General features: G+C 31.0%; 1 protein-coding gene across 2 annotated transcripts in view; it reads right to left on the minus strand.

The window, feature by feature from the left end:
* The window catches only part of LOC114336691 (uncharacterized), a 58002-nt gene extending 39045 nt beyond the window's left edge, over positions 1–18957 (minus strand). The window contains exon 1 of one of the 2 annotated variants that reach the window (XM_050658007.1): positions 18776–18957. In XM_050658007.1, the coding sequence (XP_050513964.1) occupies positions 18776–18832 (57 nt within the window). In that variant the 5' untranslated portion in view covers positions 18833–18957. Of the gene's footprint in view, positions 1–8962; positions 9283–18775 lie in introns of those variants that run through there. The other variant, XM_050658005.1, reaches the window with a different exon arrangement.
* Between the last annotated feature and the right edge of the window lie 440 nt (positions 18958–19397).

The raw sequence follows: 19397 nt of genomic DNA on the forward strand, positions 1-19397 counted from the left end.
TCAAAAAAAATTTTCAAAAAAACCTATTTCAAAAGACGAAAACTGGTACATTTATTTATATTCCAGAGATGAATTGATTTCATTAATTGCGAATTTCTAGTACCGGTCATAGGCGTCCGTTTTGGGTAGGTCAACAGTTATTTTATAGCGTATCTTTTTTGTCCTTAGTTTTTAAGCATTTTTGCCACTAGATTATTAAATTATGAGGTATTCGAGTACTAAAAGTTACTCTTGCTTTAAGTTAGTAAAATACATAGTTTTTTTTTTGAAATTTTTTTTCAATTTTTTTCAAATTCCAAAAACGAAAAACATTCAAATCGATTTTTCTAGAAAACGGTGTGTCCTACCGACTTAAAGCAAGAGTACCTTTTAGTACTAGAATACCTCACAATTTAATAATCCAGTGTCAAGAATGCTTAAAAGTTAAAGACAAAAAAGTTATGCGATAAAATAACCGTTGCCCTACCCAAAACGTACGCCTATGACCGGTACTAGAAATTCACAATGGATGGAATCGATTCAATTATGGAAAGTAAAAAGCATACCAATTTTCGTTTTTCTAAATAGAAGCGTTCTGAGTTATTTAAGAAAAACTAATTAGATTACGCCATCTTCAAAGAGCTCTAGCTCCCTTAGGAAGCATTTTTTGGAATAGGTGAATTGGGTTAAATTATCTTAAAATTATCTAAAAAATCTCCTGTCTTCGTTTGTCGGTAGAGGTTCTGGACACCCTGTATATCTGACTAGATTTTCTTTTCCGAATAGAGACTCTAGCTCGTTATTGTATCTGCGCCTCCATTCGTTTGTCACGCTGCCTCTGCAAGGGTCATATATCATTCGAAGGATTTTACGTTCCCACACCAGCAATTTATTTTCTTCTCCTTTTGTTAGCGTCCATGTTTCGCTTCCATACGCCACTGCTGGTCGTATTATGGTCTTATATTCTGGATTTTTGCACCTCGTGAGAGAAGTTTTGACTTCATTAGATGTTTCATTGTAAAGAAAGATCTGTTTCCTGCTATTATTCGCGTTTCAACTTCTCGCTCTAATTTGTTGTCATTTGTGATTGTTGCTCCTAGATATTTAAATTGTTTAACCACTTCGAAGTTATAATCGTTTATAGTAATGTTTTGCCTTATTCGCCGTCGTTCTTGTTTTGAGACGACCATGTATTTTATTTTGTCTTCATTTATTTTTAGACCGATGTTTAATGCAGCTTCTTCAAAGCTCGAAAAAATATCCTTAATTTCTAATGTTGATTATGCTACTGCGTCTGCGTCATCGGCAAAGGCGAGTATGATTTTTGCTCCCCGAGCAGTTATGTATGGTGATAAGCTCGATTGATAGGGAAAACAAAAATAAATATAATCAGAGAGAGCAACGGTAAAAGAAAAAAGTTACCGACGCAAAGACAAAACTTTAGCTCAAGTAAAAAACAGTACCAAGTTTTATGGTCAATCGATGGTGGAAGAACACATAACACTTGTGCATGAGCCAGGATGCAAATATTTCGGATATGAGTATCCGCTGTCTGGTATATCAGAAAGTATCAAGTCCAGCTATTGCATGTGACGAAACAGTCGTAAATACTGGCGTTAAGGGTGATGTAATACGGCTGTTAGAAGAACATATTAACACACGCTTCAGTGGTTTGTATGTCGGCGACATTCAAATGATCTACCCCTTGGACATCAAAAGAAGTTTGCCAGTGACCAAATCAAAAAACGTGAGGGTCTTCAAATTTTCTCCTATAAAAATGTTGATTCAAACGACTACTTTGAGTTAATTAACTAACAAGAATATCACCTTACAAAACCTATATTCTCTAGATTTTCGAGTGACAATCTGCGAAATTTTATTAAGAATCCTAACTTAGACCCTTTTAACATTGAGATTGAGAAATATCACTGCTACAAACAATGTGTAGAACGATGTGTCAAGCTTGTGACACAAGCTTCTCTAGCAGTTTGTGGAGCGTATTCGAGAGATGGATTTATAAAATCTCGAATTGATTCCAGAAAAACTATGCCTCACTTTAATGCTAAATCGGAAAATATCTTCGAATAGAATGCTTTTACCATATTTCTTTGTAATATTTTTATAACTAATTTTGTACTTTGCTTTATATTTATTTTAGTATTAAAAAACTTGGGTGACGCCAGGGAGACGGACAAGTTAGGCTATTTTGTTGTAAAAAGAATGTTTTAGTATACTTTTTTTAAGTAAAATTTTTAATTGCCCTGTGAAACCAGAAAATATTTTCCAATTTAAACCGAATTTATTTATTCAAGTTCTATAAGGTATTACATTTCCCTTACAAAAGAAATATTCGCATATTAATGTATTTTTTCTAATTCTTAGTTGCCGTGGGGGGCAGAAAATATTTTTGAAGTTATACTTCTTTACCGGCGATAGAGGGTAAATTTTTATATGGGAAAACCTAGCGACCGGGCGCATGCGCATTATAACTTTGTTCTGATTGGATGTTCAAATGACATGTCAAAAATTATTCAATATGGTGGCTGTGGCACAGCTGTAGTTAGATTATTTATGGTTGTTGCGTTTTAAAATTTGTGTGAAAAGAAACAACAAACAAAAGTTAGTTAATAGTTATACTGCCTTTTTAAATAGTTTTCATATACCTATATTTTTGGACTTTTGGACTATTTTGGACAAGGAAAACTCATTCTAATTTGGTAAGTACCTAGTTTTTATTATAATCATATTGTAATTATACATTTGGATTAGGTTGAAATACATACATTTATTTTCTCAAGCATGCGGATTTTAGAGAGAAATTCCAAATTAGGTTCGATTTTTATTTTTAAATTATGATTTTTTGGCGTAGATTTATTTATCTAGTAGGTATGTAATGCTTTGATTTACATACTTAATTTGATTACCAACAAAAGTTCTACCAATCTTCATCTAATATATTGTTTTCTTACTGTTTTGTTATATTTTTATATTTTCTTCCACAAAATTTAAACTACATAATTTTCAAAACAAGTGTCAAACAGTAAAACGTTCAGTTACCGTATTTTTCCACATGATAAATAATGTGCGATTGGACGAGTGAGTCTACGCTTCGATTACGAGTCAAAGCGGCACGAAATTCAAGGGTTCAATTCCCGATGCAAGTTTTATTTTTTTTATTTTTTTATGCATATTATGATTGTAAGTATATTTGTTATATAATTTTTTTTTCAGCAAATGCGTATTTAAAATTTTTGCCAACAATTATTATCGTCCAGAAATCATTTTTTCTTTGTGGCATTTTTCAATGTGTTTGTGTGCGTTTTATTCTTTTATTTTTTTAAATTTTTGGTATAGTCTTAAAAATCACATAATATGTAGTAGAAGTATAACTTCTTACGTGCGTACAAAGTACACACACATTCTTGTTTTATTTCAGCGCAATTTAACTAAAATACTAAATAATGTGTTAGGCAACTTTTGTGAGCTATTACATTTTCGTTTCGAAATAAAAATTTTTTCGTCGTCAAAATTTTTAATTGTCTTGGGGGGGGGGCAGAAGATATTTTCCAATTTCGAAAAAAATTTACCAAAATACTTAACAGTTGATTGGGCAACTTTTGTAAGGTATTACTTTTTCATCGCAAAAAAAAAATTTTCGCCTTTTTCGATGCACCCTACTGCTCACTGTAAGTACGGCTCATAGACGTGGATGACAAATAAACGAACGGAATATAGAATAAATGCAAAGGGGAATGATGTTTTGAAGAAGCAGTCGCAGATTAACACTAATGGGCAAAGTGGACAAATTTCTTTGTTATGGACATATGCGAAGGGTGGAGGAGGCAAGAATACCGCTAAGAACTTTATACAAACAGAATATGTTGTGTAAAGCTACGGATAAGTAATAAATTAAGTAAATTTTTAGACACATGTGAAAAACCTGAATATGGACGAAAAAATGGTGATTTAATTCCTGTAATTATAAATAAAGCCTAATAAATTAAAATCTATATTTAGACCATTTACTCACGGTAAAATATTGCAAAATTTCTAAATTTTTAACAACTGCTTGGATTGACATGAAATTTGGCATACATAGCTAATATGTCAAAGAAAAAAAAGTGATATTGTGCCGATGTGCGCTTTTACGCTGGGGGTGAGTTTCGTCCCTTCGCGGGGGTGAAGAAACATGCGTTTAAAATAAGTCCGGAATTAGATAAACTGACTAATTCTAAGCAACTTTTGTTCAATAGTTTTTTCACTAAGTCAATACTTTTCAAGTTATTTGCGAGAATAAACAAAAAGCCACGTTTTTAGACGGTTTTTCGCAAATAACTCAAAAAGTTAATATTTTACCGAACAAAATATTCTTATCAAAAATATAGCTTATAAAAAGTGAAAAAAAGGGTGTATATATGAAGTCTGTAGACCTAGTAGAAGCAGAGTTGTAGCTAATGCAATGCAAGTTCTTATTCGTCAAATTCCAAATCAAATATTTCAACGTGAAATAACCAAAAAATGAACCACTTTTTGGGGCAAACTCATTACAACTTTTTTAACGTGTTTAAAAAGATTTATTTTTGTTTTTTAAAAAAGTTTTTAATATCCAAAGTAAGTAAGTTACGCTCAAAATAATGTTGGTCCCTTTTATTTTTCGGTAAAAAATCGTGAAAATCACCCCCTAATTAGCATCCTAAATGAAATTAAGTGTTACTACTTCGCAATTTACTTTAATTATGTATTGTTTATATGATATGTAAGTTTCATCGGTTTAAAGCGCTTATTTTTGAAAAGGCTGTAGTTAAAAGGGCTTGAACGAATTGTGAACAGCCATTATCTAATGTCTTACAGGAAAACAAAAAATCCAAAATGTTCAAAAAAGCCAATCCTCCTCGTACTAGTAATAGAGTAAAAACATGATTTTTTACTCTTTGAGATTTTCGGTATCGTATCACTAATAATTTTTATGTTATTTTCGAAAAAAAAGGAATTTTTTTTTCAGATTAAAAAATTTTACTTTAAAATCAAATTTTATTAAAGATAATCACTTTGAACCAATAAAACTTACAGATCATATAAAGGTTTTTTTAACACTTTAAAAAGGTTGTGATCAATTTTTCCCGAAAAGTTCATTTTTTTTGTTATTACACGTTGACATATTCGATTTGAAATTTGACGAATAAGAACCTACTTTTCATTAACATCAACTCTGCTACCACTCGGTGTACAGACTTAATATATACACCGTTTTTTTTTTTTTCACTTTATTATGTGCTATATTTTGCTAAGAATTATTTTTTCGATAAAATATTTACATTTGGGTTATTTTCGAAAAACTGTCTAGAAACGTGGTTTTTTTGTAGAAAAATGAACGCATTGATTCGCAATTATCTCGAATAGTATTGACTTAGTGAAATAAGTCTATACAACAAAAGTTGCTTAGAATTAGTCATTTTATCTAATTCCAGACTTATTTTGAACGTATGTTTTTTCACCCCCGAGAAGGGTTGGTAGGTACTCACCCCCAGGGCAAATGCACACATCGGCAAAATATAACTTTATTTTGACATGTTAGCTATGCGTGTGACAATTTTAATATCAATCCAAGCTGTTCTTTAAAATGAACAGCAAAAACCGTAAGGCTATATAAACTTTGGAAATCATGATTTGGGATTTACAAAGTACATACATTGTAAATTATGATTCGGGAGTGCTCCTATGGTTTGTTTTTAAACCAGGAGGAGTAAACTAAAAAGACAGATTCACACCCAAGGAAGTCACTTAAAATATCACCAAATACATGTTCTTTTTTGGTTGATCATATCGGCCTTCAACGGTAATCCATACATATTATATTATACTAATACGTCGCTAAAGAGTTCTAAAAACAACTGTTTTTTTTATATATAAAAGTAGACTATAAATCTACAAATTAAAGGAATAACGCAGAAAACACAAAAAATCGCCGATATAACTTAATTAACCTATAAATGACAGAAGTGTCAAAATTTGATAAATGCCATTAGTGTCAAAATTTCATACAGTGGAGTAAACTTGCCTGAGGTTGAACCAATTACAAACAAGCATTATGGCGCGGTAAATTTGAATTACTCATCTTGGTTTAAAAACAGACCATAGTAGCATTTAACATTTAACGTGTCTTGGTTTGTTTATTTCTACTGCATCTTGATTGTAAATTTAGTATAATTACATTTATTATTACTAGTCCTGTCGCCAGTGGGGGTACAACGGCTTAATTCAGATGGACTTACCCAAGTTTTTTATGTATTTTGACCCGTAGAACACGAATTTTTTGGGTAACAGTCGATCCGGATGTCGATAAGATTGTTATAAACAAAGAACTTGAGGAATCATATAACAGCGATTTTTCGCAAAACAAAACATTTTTTTTTTGTATTTTTTGGGTCATTCTAAGCAAAAAATGTATTTACAAGTTTTTTCGTAGGAGGCAAATTTTCGATTTAAATGCGGTTGAACTTTCAAAAAAACGAAAAATTGCAATTTTTGAACCCGAATAACTTTTGATTGAAAAATAAAATAGCAATTTTGCTTACCGCATTTAAAAGTTCAAGTCAAATTATATCGGTTTAGATTACTTTCATTGTTAAAAATTAATTTTTTTATTGTTAAACAAAGCTATAAACACATAGTGATTGAATGATGTTTTCAATGCATTTCTCATTTGAAATCGAACGAGTAGGCGCGCATACAGAATTTCTACGTAGATTATGTACAGTTACGGTCACTGAATAGTTAAAGCCTTACTTTTTATATTGTAATACTGTAAAATTGCAGTGTCGTACGGATTTGACAAATGTCAAAGTCAAAATTTTCAAAAAGTCAATGCTTGTCAAAACTTTCGTGAGTGTTCAAAAATAAAATAAAAGTATATCAAACTCCTCCAAAATGGTTAGAATACATTTGAATGATGCGCAAAAAGCAAGAGCAATTGCCAAACTTGAAGAAGGTTGGTCACTAAGGCAAGTTGCTGCTGACTTGAACGTGAGCCATATGTGCATATGGCATATTGGGCGGTTCAAGAGGGCAGAAGATCTCCACAGATCAACATGACGAGATGTTAGTAGATTATTTGAGAGAATCTCCTTTTGTCACAGCTCAAAAAGCAAGAGAAGAGACAGCGTTTCCAGGCAGTATTCGCACTGCACGTAGAAGAATTAAAGCAAGTGGACTGCTAAATTGTACAGCTGCAAGGAAACCTTTTTTGACTGAGGATCACAAGAGGAGACGAGTTGAATTTTGTAATGAATTTATAAACCGTGATGAGAATTTTTGGTCTAGGGTTGCATTCTCCGATGAAAAAGTATTTCAGTCATATAGCAATGGTCGGGTAAGAGTTTATAGGCCGAGAAATCAAAGGTATGATGAACAATATACGCATCATTTAAGAAATAGTGGAGGATTCTCGGTCAATATATGGGGATGGATAAGTGCTGAAGGCCCGGGCGTTTGTTATCATGTAGAAGAGAAGTTAACAGGATTACATTACAAACATTTTATTGAGCATACAATGTTGCCATCGGTGATCCAGAGATTCCCCAACAACGACTTCATCTTCCAACATGACAATTGCCCGGTGCATACGAGTAGAATTGTTCGAGAATGGCTAGAAGAAACTGATGTTAATGTTCTTCCGTGGCCGTCCCGTAGTGCAGACTTTAACCCCGTCGAAAATGTGTGGGCAGAGTTAACAAAGAAACTAAATGAAAGAAACCTTGGACCACGGAACAGAATTGAATTATGGGAAGCAATTGAGCAGGCATGGGAAGAGCTTGTTAACTATAACATGAGGGGATTGGTACTATCTATGAACAGAAGACTGCAAAGTTGTATTGACAAGAATGGGGCTTCCACCAAATATTAATTATTTTTTTATTATTTATCATTATTTAATATAAAATAGATTTAAAATAAAATGCATATTTTAAAACCAGACTTCTTTATTTTCGTTATTAAGACCATAATTCATTTTATTCAAAAAACTTCTTTCTATACTTTCCATTTTGTTAAATTTTGTAAAATATTTAGATTTTTTAATTTTAATCAACCTATTCTAGCTAGGTACACCACTGGCAACGTCACTTTGACGTAAAAGGTGCGTTTAAACGAGGTAAAAATTTAAAAAATCGGCTCCTAGATACGTAAGCCTGTAAACTATTCAATGACCGTAACTGTACATTAAAACGCATGCATTGGGCACGGGAAACACTATGTGTTTATGGCTTTGTTTAACAAATAAAAACTTAATTTTTAGTAATACAAATAATCAAAACCGATAGAATTTGACTTGAACTTTCAAATGCAGTGAGCAGAATTGGTATTTTATTTTTTAATCAAAAGTTATTCGGGTTCAAAAATTGCAATTTTTCGATTTTTTGAAAGTTCAACCGCGTTTATCTCGAAAATTATGCATCCTACGAAAAAACTTGTAAAAACATTTTTTGCTTAGAATGACCCAAAAAATACAAAAAAATGTTTTGTTTTGCGAAAAATCGCTGTTATAAAATTCCTCAAGTTCTTTGTTTATAACAATCTTATCGACATCCGGATCAACTGTTACCCAAAAAATTCGTGTTCTACGGGTCAAAATACATAAAAAAAACTTGAGTAAGTCCATCTGAATTAAGGAGGCCGTTGTACCCCCCTGGCGACAGGACTATACCTATATTGGTGATTATTAACTTATTCACATAAAACGTTTGCTGATAAAAATGCAACAACAGTATAAGATGCAAGAAAGAAAAATGTTGTGTTTATGATAACAAGATTTATCTGTTTTTAAATTTAAAAATGCATTAAAAACATTATTCACAATTGTATCACAATAATGTTAAAAGTTTTAAGTTTTAATATTTATAGCATGTGAGAAATATAGACAACAAAAGAGATCGTGAGATATAAAAAGGATCGTGCAATAACAAATAATTAACATGAAAATATTTACCATTGCAGTATATTTATGAAACTTGTCCAAACTGGGATAAACAAATTCTGGGATAGAAACATTTGGAATGTCCACTGTAGTTCCACAGGTCAAAATTTTAGACTGTCCGTCAGATGTACCCAGCTTCCTAGTATAAACACTAACATATTTGGTCGCGCTCAAAATATTTTTTTTATTATTCAAAATATTCTTGAAAACCTTGACCGACATTTTGCTTGGGCACTCAAACACTCAGTAAGATTAATCTACTTGTTTTTCATGTTATCAATCACACGAGAAGACTGCGGTGCAACTTGTGTTGCCGATTAATGGTATTAATGAAATGACTAGACCCATTAGAATAATTCTTATAGTAGAGACAGAGCCGGCATAAAAAATATTAAAACAAAAATCCACGTGATATAATTCAAGGATTTTATTAAACATCCTTAACAAATATTTTCAGAATAAATAACGAATAAATTCCGGATAGATTTTTATTTATGTACCAGCTGACCCGGTGAACTTCGTTGCACCTTATGTACCTTATGGAATTAGATAATGTGTCATAATTCAATAACTAAAAATTAACAGAACTAAAAAAATATTCAAAAATATTACGTATGAAAAAATTTGAATCTTCCATGGGCAAAACTTGTAGACAATTAGCCGGGATAGGTCAAATTTGCTAGGCATTTTGGGCAGCATAAAAGACTATTAGGCCAGGGTAATAAGAAAAAAATATACCCTGTTCGTGACACTTCAGCAGCCAGGGTACTGAAGCATTTTTTCGACAAGTATTACCTATAGGAACAAATTTTAACTATTTCCTGCGTAGGATCTGGCGGCCATTTTTATTTATAAACAATTAACTGTCAAAAAATGGCATTTTTCCCTTTTTTCTCAAATCAATGGAAAACAGTGAAACTTATGATTTTTTTAGTACAAATATCTTTGAGATTATGGAAAAGCTTTAAAATGACATATTACAAAGTTTGACATACTCATTTATTGTTAATATAATTGCGAAAAAAGGTCGGAATTGCAAAAAAAAAATATTTTCGCAATAACTATTGTAGAAATTAGTGTACAGGTTTAAAATTTTTGTCAATTGAGGGTTCTTTGGTGCTTAATATGTGATAAAAATTTCAAAGCGATTCATGCAATTGTTTAAATTTTATTCGAATTTTTTATCTCAGAGAGCACTTTTTTGCAATAACATAAGTCAGAAAAAAAAGACGTTAGAAAAATTCCACAGGTATCAAATGGAAGAGCATGAGTTATATTTTCAACTTAGTTTAAAAAAGTGAATAAAAGTAAAAACAAAAGTAAATGAATTTCTTAATAATAAATAATTATGCAAAAGTATCGTAAATCTTTCCTTATAAACTTTTTGAATAACTTTTTCCAAAAAATGAACTTTTTTACCCTGTTTTAAGTGCACAACTACCAAGTAATGTTATTTATATCATTAATATATATAATTTCTTATATAACAATATAAAAAGTTTATAAGGAAAGATTTACGCTACTTTTGCATAATTATTTATTACTAATAAATGCATTTTTTATTCGTTTTTTTTTAACCAAATTGAAAATATAGCTCATGCTCTTTCATTTGACATCTGTATAATGGTTCTAACGTCATTTTTTTCTGACTTATGTTATTTCAAACAAAAAGCTCTCTGGGATAAACAATTTGAATAAAATTTAAACAATTGAATTAAACAAAGTGAACCATAGATTTAAAAAAAATAACTTTTATTACAAAAATTAATTTTTTAAACAAATATTTAATTTATGTTACCACCCAATCAACTGATTTATTCAAATTAGAAAAAACCTGGTCCGGCTTTAAAAAATTAGTTCGTTTGGGTCTTAGAAAAAATTTCACCCTGTATACGCTTTTTGAAAATTCTAATATGAATTTTACAAATTAGACAAATAGGCTATTAAAATGGCATATTTATTTTTTCCCCACACGATTACTTAATTTTTTATTAAAAAATCAAATTTGTCAAAATCGCAATTTTACCATAAAAATAAAAACAATTAAACAACGTTTTTCTTAAAATTAAAAGTTTAACCATTTTATTTTTCTATAACACGTCTAGATCTAAAACTCCCCATAACACTTCTCTTTGGACTCTATAGTTTAACATAGACGTGATCAAATAGATAAATTTTAAATTTTTTCACTTAATTTTTGCGATCTAACTTTGCAATTCACGAAGCTGCACCTTTTATTTTTAAAAATTCATAACTTTTACGAGAAGAAGACTGAAAGTCTACAACAATTGTCATAGTCTTCACAATAGTAAGAGATATGTGCTGTAAAAATTTCAGGAAAAAAAATTAAAATGGAACGTTGTAGCGAGTTAAATCGTGATCTTTTTTTTTCATTTTTAAGTTAAAATTCCGATTTTGACAAATTTAATTTTTTAATAAAAAATTAAGTAATCCTGTGGGGAGAAAATAAATATACCAATTTAATTGCGTATTTGTCTAATTTGTAAAATTCATATTAGAGTTTTCAAAAAGCGTATACAGGGTGAAATTTTTTCTAAGACCAAAACGAAATAATTTTTTAAATCCGGGCCTGATTTTTTTCTAGTTTGAATAAATCAGTTGATTGGGTGGTAACATAAATTAAATATTTGTCCAAAAAAAATTAATTTTTTTAATAAAAGTGAATTATTTTAAATCTAGGGTGCACTTTACCAAACTTTTAATTATTATTCATAGTCAAATTTGATTTTTTTATAAAAAATTAAGTAATCATGTGGGGAAAAAATAAATACGCCGTTTTAATTGCCTATTTGTCTTATTTGTAAAATTCATATTAGAGTTTTCAAAAACCGTATACAGGGTGAAATTTTTCTAAGACCCAAACGAACTAATTTTTTAAAGCCGGACCTGATTTTTTTTCTAGTTTGAATAAATCAATTGATTAGGTGGTAATAGTGTAACGATTGACCAAGACACATCGATCTGACCGTTCAAAAATTATGACGAATATAAATTTCGGTCAAAATGCGAAACTCGCGCTGTATATTATTAAACAAGGGGAGCAGCCACTTTTTAATGGTCATTTGTTATTCCCCATAGGAGCCTCTATACGAGGTAGGCGTATGTACAGTTCCTCATGACTCACCCTGTATAATTATTATTCACATTTTCTGGTTAATAAAATAAATTTTTAGTTAAAAAACAAACTTTGTAACAACAGAATAAATTACCACATTTAGTATGTTTTTAGAATACTTTTTCCAACTGCTTATCTATATAAAACCTAATATTTATTTCAAATTATATAATAAGGTAATAACAAACATAGCCTTGGACTGTTAACATTTTACATAATTGCCGCACATTTGGACTTTGATGTTGAAATACACTGCTGTACAAAAACACCTGAATACTATATTCATTTGTAAATTACTTTTAGTTGATATATATGTTTCGGGCATTTTTAGAATATAACATAATGAAGAGCATAATTCAAAAAGAATTGTCTGGATTGGCAAATTCTTCAGAGAAGATTTTTAAATTCTCCCAAATTTTATAAAGGTGATTAACTTTTTGTAATAAAGTCTATTATATCTGTCATTATAGGAGACACCAAGAAAAGTTATATACCTAAGCCTTTGGGAATGGAATCAAACATTTCCATTGTCAATGGAATCAAACATTAACCCGGCGCATAGAGCACGGAAGTCACCTTCTATCTCACTCATATGAGTACAGTGGAACCCTGTTAAGTCGGCCCCCGATGACCCGGAAGTCCGGCTAATCCGGACCGATTTTCATCAGACAAACAAAAATGTATATAATATAATATTTGAGAGATAATGTGTATTTGTGTAATTTGAACTATACGATAGTAAAAATGACTCATGTTACACGGCGGCAGAACGACGTTCATTGTCTCGGATTATCGGAAACAACAGGCACCTGTATTCCTTTATTTATTTCAAACTGTCTTAGCATTGTCCAAAAAAGACTAAAAGACTATTTAAAGATTATTTTTTAAACAATGGTCTTAGTCTCCACTGTTCTTAAATAACATAACATTGTTCCGATTGTGACCGTATTGTGTGTAGTACAGTCGTATTTTTCGCTTCCGTTCTGTAATTGTGCTTTAGATAGGTTTGTGTTTGCGTGTTTTTTTTGTCTAGGCATGAGATTTTTACCAAGAAATGAACAATACTTTATACTGTATACAACTATACGTAATTTAGATGGGTACTGTGCATATATATTTCATGTTATTTCAATTATAATGGAATTTATTTGTAAGTATACCGTATTTTATTACTTTTTACCGTATTCTCCGGCTAATCCGGATTTTCGATAACGAGGATTGGCCGCGGTCCCGATTAATCCGAGTTATCGAGGTTCCACTGTAATTCCTCTTCTAACTACTGTTCTTTATGCAAGGCGACGACAAAAGTAAAAGGGCCACAAGACGCCATACCTCCTTTAAAAATGACAAAGCTAAATGGACAAGAAAAGACACAGAGAAATCCGAGACATTCACAAAGCATCTTTCGACAGTAATTAGTCCATTTACCAGAGTAAAGCCTCTAGAACAAAAATAACTACATATTTTATTCCTTTCTTCATCATCATTCCCAAGGGGAACATGGAGGATCTTCAATCTATGTTAAAGAGGGTGTGGTTTGGAAGGAACGTTCTAATATATGTTCTCAATCTGAGAAATATAATTTTGAAGTGAGTGCTGTGGAAATAGACTATTGCCTTTTTAATTGTGTTGTATTGTGTATTTGTCTGCCTGGACGTGGCTCTATTGATGTTTTTATGTCAAAACTGGATCTAATACTTGATGTACTAGTCTTCGAAGGTAAGGCTATAATATTAACAGGTGACTTAAATATAGATTTCAAATCAAATTCACTAAGTAAGCAGAACTTGGTAAATGTTTTAGATTCTTATTGCTTAACCGTAACTGTGAATGATTATACAAGAGTAACTGCAACTAGTAAAACTCAAATTGATTATATTGCTACAAACATAAATCACCAACAAAAAACAATGGTTGTGGAAGGTTTTATCTCTGATCATCGTGCGCAATTGTTCCAATGTAGCATTAACACAGACAATGATGCCTATATATTCATCCGTTCATATAGTGAAAGGAACATAAATAGTTTTGTTCAAACCCTTGAGTCAACAAATTGGTCAGAGGTATTTAATACAATTTCTGCTGAGGATAAATCATTAGCTTTTTTAAATACTATCCAAAATTACTTTCGGTCCCATTTTCCACTACTTAAATGTAAACCTAAAAAATGTACACGTTCGAATTGGTTTGCGCAGGAACTGTACAATTTAAGGGATCAGCTAAAACTTTTAGAAACGATCTGTCAGCAAAATAGTAATCTTAGGCCAGTCCTTCATTTAGCAAAGACAGAATATTCAATTAAATTAAAAGCAGCAAAAAGTAGTCACTTCATGAGACAGTTAAACGAATCATCAAATAAAATGAAATGTATTTGGCATTTAGTAAACTTAATAGTCGGGAAACAAAACAACTCAAAAGTACCTAGTGATAATAATAATAATTTAGCAGACAAATTTAACCACCATTTTGTTGAAATGGCTCCAAAGTTACTTGCCGCTATGGATCCTACTAAAATAGGTGGGTTTACATCAGCATCAAAAAACCGTAATAGTTGTTCTATGTTTTTATATCCAACTAACCCACAGGAAATAACTAGTATAAGTCGGAAATTTTAAATCCAAACATAGTTGTGGTTTTGATCAGATTTCCCCTAAGTTATTAAAACAATGCATTCACGCTCTCGCAGATGCACTGACGGATATTTGTAATGCCTCTTTTCAACAAGGAATATTTCCTAGTATGTTTAAACTATCTATTGTAATCCCTTTATTCAAAAGTGGTGATAAAGATGACCTTAACAACTACCGTCCCATAAGTCTCTTATCTGTGTTTTCAAAGATAATTGAAACTCTGGTTTATACTAGAATAAACGCATTCCTAAAAAAGCATAGTGCCTTGCATAATTTTCAACATGGTTTTACATCTTCTAAGTCTACGACTACAGCTCTTGGAAATTTCGTCAGCTTAGTGTTGGATGCTTTGGACAGACGAGAGAAGGCATGTGGTTTGTTTCTCGATTTGTCCAAGGCTTTTGATACTTTGGATCATAATTTGTTGCTAACAAAACTTGAGAGGATTGGTATTCGTGGTGTAGTTCTAAAATGGTTTACTTCCTACCTAGAAAATAGAAGACAAAAAGTAAAGATAACATCTAATGGACTTGTAAACGAATCAAACACATTGGATATCCATTATGGTGTCCCTCAGGGTAGTGTATTGGGTCCTCTACTTTTTATAGTATATATTAATGATATAGCTTTGGTAACTAATTCACTGAGTGGAGTTAACATCATCAGTTATGCAGATGATACCAACATTCTAGTCACAGCAACATCCGATCAAAATTTGCAAAATAAAACTACACAGATACTATCCACCATCAACAGTTATTTCTTATACAAACTAGTTTTAAATGAAGAGAAATCAAAGTATATGATTTTCACGTCTAATAATTTATTAAACCATCAAGCCACTATACAAGCAGCAATAGATAAAACAGACTGCACGAGGTTGCTGGGGTCCTGTTAGACAGTAATTTTAAATGGTCAAACCACATTTCTAATTTGAAATCCAGATTAAGTAGCGCATGTTATGCATTGAGAATTCTTTCACGTCTCTTTAATACATCAATATTAAAAACAGTATACTTTGCCCATTTTTACTCAATAGACAAATATGGCATTGAAGTCTGGGGTTGTACCTCTGAATTAGAGCAGATATTCGTACTTCAGAAAAGAGCTATTAGGATAATTTATAAAATGAAATTTAGAGATTCTTGTAGAGGCATCTTTAGACAAAACAATATTCTTACTATTCCTGGTCTGTATATATTTTCGTGTATAATGTATTTACATTGCAAAATATATAAATTCAATAAATTTCAATGTAACCATGTTTATTCAACAAGATTCAGAGACAATCACCTTATGCTTCCACAACATCGTTCTGTTTTGTTGGAAGGTAGCACACATTATGCAGCCATAAGTTTCTTTAACAAATTGCCAATAGATATACGAATGAATTCACATCAGCCAAACTTTCGGAGGTGTGTACATCAATACATTTGTGGGCTAGAGCCATATTCTAAAAATAACTTTTAAGTATGTTTTGTCATATTTATTAATTTATATACTTTTGTATGTCTGTAACTTTGACTTGTCTCATACATGTACTTTGTACAATGTCGCATGTGATGAATAAATTTGACTTGACTTGACTTGACTTGACATCATCATCCAGCCCTTTGCGTCTACTGCTGGACATAGGCCTCCCTCATTTTTGTCCATTGTGTTCTATTTTGAGCACTTTGTATGCAATTTCCTTTCTTTATGCTAAATACTAAATGGAACTATCAATCTCCAATCAATGGAGGTAAAACAAATAATAAAGAATGAGATACAACCTAATAAAAAGTGCGCCGGGATACGACCTCATGACTGCACACCTCTAATAAAAGCTACTGAAGACGCCTGAAATGGTAGAAACAGCCTGTCTACCTGGTGTGCAACCCGCTGAATCGAAAACAAGCAAAACTATCATTTATTATTTTATTTCCTTTACTCGGTTTGAGTACTGAAAGTTCCTCTGCTGTCCTTTTCCTAGACGCATGAAGGCGGAATGTGATCGTTTCCCTTTCATTTTCTATATTCGTCGTCTGCTGTCTTATTAATTGAAAAAGTCGCAGATTAAGGATGTACCAGTAAGAACTGTCAACGCGAAAAGTCTCAGGTTTAAATTACTATGTACCATTGTAGTTTTTATTAAATTGGTGGATTCTGCATCTGAGACTCTTCAATTTGTTATGAGATGTCGCTGTATCGCGTCTAATGGGAAGTTTGAATTATTTTTCAGATTCCCTTTAAAATAATAGTGGAGCTATTTTTCGATTCAGAAATGTGCACGCTAATAAAAGCTACTGAAGACGCCTGAAATGGTAGAAACAGCCTGTCTAGCTGGTGTGCAACCCTCTGAATCTTTAACAAGCAAAACTATCATTTATTATTAAAAAACAAATAGTTTTTCGACCTTGCGGATAACTCAAACAGATTCGTTCCTGCCTTTAATTTTTACTATCACTATTGATAACAGTGTTCATAATTTATTTAAACTCAAACTTGATTTAACTAAGTAAATATCCAGATACCTATCTCGCGAGTGGTTTTTTGTATACGGTAAAAATGTCGGTGATAAGACGAACGCTATTTCAAACTAAGTATTCAAACTTAAAAAATAAAGTAGTTTTTTTAAGAAGTATTGTTACCGGTGAACACCAAAATATTTTGAAAAGTCAATCTAGTGATATTATTGTTAAAGATGTTACTATTCCGCAGATGTTATATGAAAGTATGGAGCCAAACCTCAAATATATTGGAGCTGTAAGTACTACCTAATTACATTCTATTAGTAGCGACTTCTTACTTACAGGGTGATTGATTAGTAGGGTAAAGCTCAATAGCTCCGCTATAGTAATAAATAGCAATAAAAGTTAATAACAAAAATATTAGCCACCTTTGAGCTTCACATTACAAAATTAGTTACAATGTTACAGGGTGTTCGATAACACAGTGGCAGACCTAACTTTTGTTTTTTTAAATGGAACACCCTATATTTTATTTTACGTTTGAAATCCTGTTAACTTCTCCATCACAAAAATATAAAGGTTTGTAATGTTATACAGGGTATTTACAAAGTTATAACCAACTTTGTATGAAAATCGTAACAAGTTCAACTCCCTGTATAAATAAAAAATAAGCACAACAGCAATGGTTTATTAATGCTATATTTTTTAATTTATTGTCAAAATTTTTAAGAATTATTGATATTGCTAATTTTCTTTATATCAAATACAGGGTGAGTCAAAACGCAAGTACATTATTTTCTCAGTAATGTTAAATGGAACACCCTGTATTTTATATCATTATTGAAAAGTAACATTAACGTACTTTAATTTTTATATAACATTCCCTATGCCCAAATTTATTAAAAAATCCACAAGGAAAAGAAAAATGTTTTCCTGTAGTTGGCTGTATACCATCAATCACAAAATTGGAAAGAAATCCTTTGTAAAAGGTATAAAAAAAGGTACAAAATTTAAAATGTAAAAAATTTTTATACCTTTTACAAAGGATTTCTTTCCAATTTTCAAATTTATTAGTTTTCGAGATATTTTCATTTTTCAGAGCAAATTATTTTAGGTGTTAAAATTTATCTAAATTTTAAGTAAGCCATGACTGAATTGACAATTGAAGATTACCTATTATCAATCCGGTAATCAATGTAACACTGTAGCAAATAAAGAATAAGAATAATTTATTAGTAATACATTTTACAAACAAAAACACAACCACTATATGCAACATTTTTGAAACCATTAAAAACTATCTTTTTATGTAAATGCAACAAATAAACAAAGAAAATTATTAATAAATTTTACAAAAAAACACACAAACACAAAATACAATATTTTGTAAAGACAATTAAACACTACTTTTGTATGTAAATGTAACAATGTAACAAATAAAGAACGAAACATAATTTATCAGTTATACATTTTGCAAAAAAACATGTTTGAAAAAATTAGACGCTACTTTTAATAAAATATTTTTAATATTTAATTACATAAGGTGTTCAAAACTATCTCCTAACACATTCATGTAAGCTTAAAAACGATCATTGAATGAACTACTTACTCTACGGAGCATTTGTAAATTAACACATCGAAATACACTTTGTATTCTATTTTTCATCGCATCCCTTGTTGTTGGAGGTATTTTATAAACTTCATTATTAACGTAACCCCAAAAAAATCAGTCCAGTTTATTAAATTCTGGTGATTTGGCTGGCCACGCTACTGGTCCATTGAAAAATGAAAATATCTCGAAAACTAATAAATTTAGACATAGAGAATGTTATCTAAAAATTAAAGTACGGTAATGGTACTTTTCAATAGTGATATAAAATACAGGGTGTTCGATTTAAAATTACTGAGAAAATAATGTACTTGCGTTTTGACTCACCCTGTATTTGATATAAAGAAAATTAGCAATATCGACCATTCTTGAAAATTTTGACAATATGTTAAAAAAATATGGCATTAATAAACCATTGTTGTTTTGCTTATTTTTATTTATACAGGGAGTTGAACTTGTTACGATTTTCATATAAAATTGGGTTATAACTTTGTAAATACCCTGTATAACATAACAAACCTTTATATTTCTGTGATGGAGAAGTTAACAGGATTTCGAATTTAAAATAAAATATAGGGTATTCCATTTAAAAAAAAACATAAGTTTGGTCTGCCACTGTGTT

This window comes from Diabrotica virgifera, chromosome 8, assembly GCF_917563875.1.
Source record: "Diabrotica virgifera virgifera chromosome 8, PGI_DIABVI_V3a".
Classification (NCBI taxonomy): domain Eukaryota; kingdom Metazoa; phylum Arthropoda; class Insecta; order Coleoptera; family Chrysomelidae; genus Diabrotica; species Diabrotica virgifera.